General features: G+C 42.8%; 1 protein-coding gene across 6 annotated transcripts in view; it reads left to right on the top strand.

Moving 5' to 3' along the window:
• LRRK2 (leucine rich repeat kinase 2) overlaps positions 1–7,500 on the top strand; it is a 266,308-nt gene that overhangs the window by 36,429 nt on the left and 222,379 nt on the right. For all 6 annotated transcript variants that reach the window (XR_015061544.1, XR_015061545.1, XR_015061546.1 and 3 more), the window contains exons 6-9: positions 56–190; positions 3,086–3,214; positions 4,177–4,296; positions 5,588–5,694. Coding sequence is in view for 3 of the 6 variants with exons in the window: in XM_085894632.1 (XP_085750758.1) it covers positions 56–190; positions 3,086–3,214; positions 4,177–4,296; positions 5,588–5,694 (491 nt within the window). In the remaining 3 variants the exon portion in view is untranslated. The remainder of the gene's footprint in view (positions 1–55; positions 191–3,085; positions 3,215–4,176; positions 4,297–5,587; positions 5,695–7,500) is intronic.

A 7,500-nucleotide genomic window follows, 5' to 3' on the forward strand; every position in this document is an offset into this window, starting at 1 on the left:
TTGATGTGGTTTTATCGTTTCACTTTGGTTTGTTCCCCTCCTTTTCCTCACATAGTTCCTGAATGTGAGCTTGCTTTGTTTGTGGAAAATGAAGACCACCTTGTCCTGACGGCAGCGGTTAGAGGCTTTGCGCATCATCCTGCCATTGTTTGCGAGGCCCTGAGCGCATTGCGAATCTTGGCTCTTGTCGGTGTGTACTTGAGACAAGTGCTCGTTGAATAATTGGGATAGCAAGATGGGAAACGCTGGGCATCAAGGGACATTAAAGGTCCACAGAATCAAAATAAATAAAGAAATTTTTTTTTGATGTGGTTATATTGATTTTTAAATGACAAACAAAGAAGCAAATGTGGTTTTTAATTCTAATAATTTTTTTAGGTGTTCGAGTTTTTCACGTTTGTTTCCTGTTCATTTATAATTGTGTTACTACGCCCCCTGTGGTGATTAATAGCCGACATGGAATTGTCCCCCCCACGGGGCAAAGACCCTCTCGTGGATTGGCCCTCGCTGCTCCTATGGTTGGCAGTGAGTGTCCCGTAAGCAGTGGGGGAAAGAGAGTAGCATTTCTATACAGTGGGGAGAACAAGTATTTGATACACTGCCGATTTTGCAGGTTTTCCCACTTACAAAGCACGAAGAGGTCTGTAATTTTTATCATAGGTACACTTCAACTGTGAAAGACGGAATCTAAAACCAAAATCCTGAAAATCACATTGTATGATTTTTAAATAATTAATTTGCATTTTATTGCATGAAATAAGTATTTGATACATCAGAAAAACAGAACTTAATATTTGGTACAGAAACCTTTGTTTGCAATTACAGAGATCAGACGTTTCCTATCGTTCTGAACCAGGTTTGCACAGACTGCAGCAGGGATTTTGGCCCACTCCTCCATACAGATCTTCTCCAGATCCTTCAGGTTTCGGGGCTGTCGCTGGGCAACACAGACTTTCAACTCCCTCCAAAGATTTTCTATTGGGTTCAGGTCTGGAGACTGGCTAGGTCACTCCAGGACCTTGCGATGCTTCTTACGGAGCCACTCCTTAGTTGCCCTGGCTGAGTGTTTCGGGTCGTTGTCATGCTGGAAGATGCAGCCACGCCCCAACTTCAATGCTCTTGTTGAGCGAAGGAGGTTGTTGGCCAAGATCTCACGATACATAACCCCATCCATCCTCCCCTCAATACGGTGTAGTCATCCTGTCCCCTTTGCAGAAAAGCATCCCCAAAGAATGATGTTTCCACCTCCATGCTTCACGGTTGGGATGGTGTTCTTGGGGTTGTACTCATCCTTCTTCTTCCTCCAAACACGGCGAGTGGAGTTTAAACCAAAAAGCTCTATTTTTGTCTCATCAGATCACATGACCTTCTCCCATTCCTCCTCTGGATCATCCAAATGGTCAATGGCAAACTTCAGATGGGCCTGGACATGCGCTGGCTTGAGCAGAGGGACTTAGCGTGCGCTGTAGGATTTTAATCCTTGACGGCGTAGTGTGTTACTTATGGTTTTCTTTGATGCTGTGGTCCCAGCTCTCTTCAGGTCATTGACCAGGTCCTGCCGTGTAGTTCTGGGCTGATCCCTCACCTTTCTCATGATCATTGAGGCTCCAAGAGGTGAGGTCTTGCATGGAGCCCCAGACCGAGGGAGATTGACTGTTATCTTGAACTTCTTCCATTTTCTAATAATTGCGCCAACAGTTGTTGCCTTCTCACCAAGCTGCTTGCCTATTGTCCTGTAGCCCATCCCAGCCTTGTGCAAGTCTACAATTGTGTCCCTGATGTCCTTAGACAGCTCTCTGGTCTTGCCCATTGTGGAGAGGTTGGAGTCTGATTGATTGAGTGTGGACAGCTGTCTTTTATGCAGATAACGAGTTCAAACAGGTGCAGTTAATACAAGTAATAAGTGGAGAATGGGAGGGCTTCTTAAAGACAAAAACTAACAGGTCTGTGAGAGCCGGAATTCTTACTGGTTGGTAGGTGATCAAATACTTATTTCATGCAATAAAATGCAAATTAATTATTTAAAAATCATACAATGTGATTTTCAGGATTTTTGTTTTAGATTCCGCCTTTCACAGTTGAAGTGTACCTATGATAAAAATTACAGACCTCTACATGCTTTGTAAGTGGGAAAACCTGCAAAATCGGCAGTGTATCAAATACTTGTTCTCCCCACTGTATGTGGGAGTAATTGCGTGCTCAGCCGGTGTGTCACCCAGATAGCTCAGATGACATAGCACTGGTATAGTTCACTGGAGAACCTGGGTTTGATTCCTGCTCTGGGCATGCAATTTTTCCACATATACATATAAAATACAAAACAATAGTACCACTCACATTGTCATAAAAATAGTTTCAACAATTTCAAAATACTCAATTACAAATGTTGCTGAAATGTAACTATGCAATCGCACCTGTTTTCTTGACAACGCATGACAAACGTTCATGAATGGCCATCTACTATGTTGTTGGCCCTCCATGTGCCTGAATCGGAGTCTGCATTACTCCAACAGCTGCTACTGGTTTTAAAGTGGGATTCACTGCTATTACTCATGTAGTTTTCAGATCTTTTTTCATCATTGTTGTCGAGTCCATATTTAGCGTTCCAGGTCCATCACTCACAAACCCATTGGCATTGGTCCTAAACATTGTTTACCTCAACCTGTTGCCCCATATAATCTGTTGCTACATTTGAAGGTCCTAGTGTATCCATTCATTACATCATGATATTCCTTACACTTGATGATGGGATGACTCGGAAAGGTTGAATTTGTCCTGTGATGGAGGTGTCCGCCTTCTGACAGCCAATTGTCACTCCTCATTGAAACTCTATGAACATTCCCTTGGAAATTGAGGAATAACACCATTTCCTGGATATTTATGTTATGCCTGTTGATGCAGTTCTTGATCATTTAAACAAGACGTGGCAATTCTTACAATTGGAAAGAGGTGTCCTTGATCTGTAGATGAATGTATTTTTTCTTGCTGTCGCTTAATCTGCCCGATTATATCGGCACTCTTAATATCTGGTGGTCTTTTCTGCAAGTTAATGAATTACTGTATTTGTTGTGCATGACAAATGCAGACGACAACCAGGAGTTGTTCATGTCCAGCTCCGAGCGCTTCTATCAGCTTGCAGTGCAGGCGATGGAGGTGACGGACAGTGCTCCTGTGGCCACAGCAGCATGCTGCCTCCTGATTGCACTCTCTCGCCGTAAACCATGAACCTTGGTTGCTTTCAATTTGTTGATTCTTCATTTGTAATCCTGGGGGTTTTTACACACAGTTTGATAGTGTTAGCCACTCGAATGAATATAAAATGAACTGAACCATTGGATCACTAAGCGTGATCAATGAATAATTGCAAAGTCTGTGTGAATAATGAGAGGCTGTTTGAATTTGTTTGATGTTTGTTTGCATTTTTTTCTCTCAAAGATGATTGCATTTCAGTGTAATCCCCCACCTCCCCCGCTCCCCCAAGCTTGGTATCACCTGAAAAGTTTGAAGATGTACTCTTTATCCTGCTGTCCACATTGTTGATTAAATTACAAACAGCATCTTAGTCCCAATCCCAGAGATACTCTTGTGCTTAAAACTTTATAGTCTGACATCCTTCCACCAACAACCACCCTTTGTTTCTGATCCATAAGCCAGTTCTCAATCCAGTGCACTCATCTTGTCAATTGAACGCAAACATTACTAAAGCTTACGTACCACACTCCAACCAACGATACAAACACATATTTCATGACTGAACAAAATAAACACCTCGTGTTAACACACAGCCACAGAGCTACAAAATGGGAAGCAATTAGTCATCTTTTTTCTTTTTTTTTTGTAAACAACATCAAGGCTCGTATAAGCGTTAATCTAATACCTAACTTCACATCTAATACCTAATTACTTTACATGTCGTCAGTCATGTCTTTCGACACCAAATACTAAATTACCATGAGCCAATACCTAATTTAATGTATTATTATTTCTATAAACTATCTACACATATTCCTTTAGGACTTGGTAGAGATAGGAAAGATAGGAAAGAAACACATGGTTGCCCCATTAAGCTGAATTTTTGACAAATGTAATCGAGGTTAAGGTATGAATGTATTCGGCTGGATCGGAGCCAAGTGTTTGTTAGTTTGTTTTTAAAACGGTTTGAATTTTTTCTCTCAGGTGGCTTTGGGAAATTGCTCGTTTTGCATGAAGTCCCCGGGGTGGTTCTGGCTGTTTTACGTAATCATGCTCATGATGGAACCCTACAAAGCACTGCATTAAACTGTCTCTCGAAGCTTGGTGAGTGAATCGATGTTTTGTTGAGGAACAGGATTTATTGCTCATCTCATTATGTCATTTTTTTGTTGTTGTTGATGTGGACAATTGAAGTGCAAGAGAAATATGACGTACTTTATATTCAACTCTGGCCATTTTTTAAAAAGATGGTGGAACTTGGTGATGTTTTTTTTTTTTCTCTCTATCAAACTTCTGATTCTGGTTCCTCAGGCTTGTTGACCACTTCACTCTGTCCAGGTGATTTATTCCAAAACTAAGGATCCTGGGCATGCTCCCTTATTCAACATGTCGCGTCAATCTGTGTCCCTCGATGTGTTTTTATGTTTGATAATCCAGTAGTTTAGTGTACAACGACAGCAAGCCTTGCACATGATTCCTCTTATGGTGGTTACTGTTTATCCACATCAGACTTCATTATTTTTTTTTATTCCTCGGCAGCTGCTCATTATTTTTCTTCTCCCTTCTTATCGTCATCGCACACCCATCCTTAAATCCACGACAATGCCAAACTTTCCTCTTCTCATTTTTTCTGTGTCCATTCCTTTGGTTTCTTCACTCTCTACCTGGTCTTGTTCTTTAAGTATGTTGCCCCTCTCTGAGTCGCGTACTCTCCGTCATTAATAACGTTACAAAACCCTCACCTGATCTTTCCATGCCTCATTAATTTGTGCCGTGCCGTCATCACGTGACCCATTGGGTTTCCCTCTTTATACGTTCCAGCTGAACTCCCTTTTTCTTTTGCCTTCTTGGTTCTATTTTGAAAAATATATCTGAAATTAACTTGTTATTTTTTTGCACCTTTTTGTAAAGAAAGGGGGGATAAAAATTCCCTTTCTGACGGCCAATTATATGATCATTTCCGATTGAAACTCCATTAACATTCCCCTGGAAATTTTGAAAAGGGTATGCTGGCACGCTGGCTAAATGCGAGGTTAACTCCCAAGCCAAGTGCGCGCCCCGTGGAGGAGTGATGACGTGTCCAGAGTTTGTTTTCAGCCAGGGTAAAGTTCGTGACCTGTCGAGGGGTACCCCTGCACTCTCTCCAGGGATTTTTGTACTTGTATATGAAGAAGACGTGGGATGCATTGTATTGTCGTCACAGCATTATTGACGAGAGTTGCAGGAAAACTTTGGTCGATTCATGGAATTGCTTGTGAAATCTGCAGTTGATAAACTCGTTGGAAAGACAGCAGATGTATGTCTGGTGATGGGTGTTTCCTCCTTGTTGTTGTTTCTTCCTTTAATTTAGTTCACGTTCACAATTTTTTGAGCATTGTGGTGATGTTTCTTTCAGCTGGTGCAATATCTAAGTTGGAGGAAGACGGTATACGGGAAAGTTGGTGGTGGGTTACAGAAGCCAGCCAAGCCCTCACATTGCACAGGAATAATTCCCTGGTACAGGTGAGATTGGCCACATGTTAACTTCGGGCTCACGAAAGCAATGGAGTGGGAGAACAAGGATACCTTTTGAGGCATTCTCTAACGTTTGCAATTGGTTAAGAAAGAACCATCAAATTGGGATAAACGGTAACCACCAGCTTTTCATTTGCACGTTTTTGCTTCCTTGTCCATAACTGAGAGGTTGTCAACAAGTTCTCACAACTGGGTATCTATTGGCTCTCTAAAGCCATGGTTTTGCTTTTCTTTTGTCTATGTTTGTTATATATTCCATAAGTGTCGTTAATTGGTCATTGTTGTTTCTGTGTAAAATCCAGAAGTTTGCTTCGTTGTCCAGTTATAGATCTTACTAAAATTTACCGTCGGGTTGTCATCAAATGTTTATGCAAAGAATGTCTGCTCCGATTAAATTCAGGAATGCATGGTGGCCTTGTGTGGTGAAAGCTCTTCTTCTTCTTCTTCTTTCAGCTGCTCCCGTTAGGGGTCGCCACAGCGGATCATCCGTATGATCCGCATAGTGATTTGGCACATGTTTTACGCCGGATGCCCTTCCTGACGCAACCCTGGTCGCCTCTTACGACACAGGGATATGGTACACCTATTTTAACCGGGGTATACACCGGCCCAGTACACTGGTACTCATTTCACCGACCTCGGAAGGATGACAGGCTGAGTCAACCCCCTGGTGTATTAACTCAGTGGCCCAATGGGGCTTGAACTCAGGACCTTTTGGATCCCAAGCCGCTGCCCTAACCACTGCGCCAACACCAGGCTAACATGTGAAAGCATGCCCTCATATTCCACCAAGGGTGGATACGAATCCTTTGAAGATTACCCAAGTCAGGAAGGCCGGCCTATGCGATCGTCCCCACACACCTTTGTCAAGGTCAAGGCATTAATCACGGAAGATTGCCACTACGAGGTTGCCAAAATATCCACAGAATTTTGAACGTCTCAAAATGACAACCAAGCAATCATCCACGAATGATTTGGGCATGTCCATGGTTTCGGCAACACGGGTGACCCACAATGAAAGCACTTTGATCGACGGTGACATCTGGCGTAATGTCACAAGCTTCTCAAACGGTTCACGCAGATCCAGCTGAGTTTATCATCAGTCTTGTCACCGGCGATGAAATGTGATTTCAACACCGGCATTCTGAAAACCAATTTGGAATCTGTGCAACGGAAGCTCGAGGGATCACCACCACCTAAGAAACTTTAGACCCAACCTTCAGCCGGCAAGATCATGGCCTTGATTTTCTTGTTCTGGGATACCAGAAAGGGAATCCTGCTGATTGTGGATGTGCATCACAGAATTACATTGACATGTGATTGTTCTTCCAGAAACATGCAAATAACCTCGGCAGGCCACCACGGATAAATCCTCAGGGATGTTGATCAAATATTTGCTTGTTCCTCCTTCGCAGCAACATGTCTGTGCACAAGGCCCGTGTTGCATCGAATGCTATTTGTTACCTTGCCTTTGAGTGGCTGTGTACCACCAACCTTATAGCCAAGACCCTCACCACCAGTCATTTCTTTATTGTCTCTAACCTTTTATACAGCCGTAATACAGTTTCGGTTCACCTCGTTAATCTCATCTTCGCCGAAGAATATGATTTTGATATCCGGAAGCAGTAGAAGTCACTTCATGTTTTTGACCTCCAGCTGGACCTTGGGTTGTATTAACATCATGAAGCTGTTCCTGCACCTTTTTTTTTTCCTACCCTTCTTTTCTGGCTGCTGTCCTTTTGGTCACTCAGCTGCCATCGGAGCTGCCCATCGCTGTCCTTTTGGTCACTCAGC

This window comes from Eptatretus burgeri, chromosome 9 (assembly GCF_056783735.1).
Source record: "Eptatretus burgeri isolate ZD-2024b chromosome 9, Ebu_testis_v1, whole genome shotgun sequence".
NCBI lineage: Eukaryota > Metazoa > Chordata > Myxini > Myxiniformes > Myxinidae > Eptatretus > Eptatretus burgeri.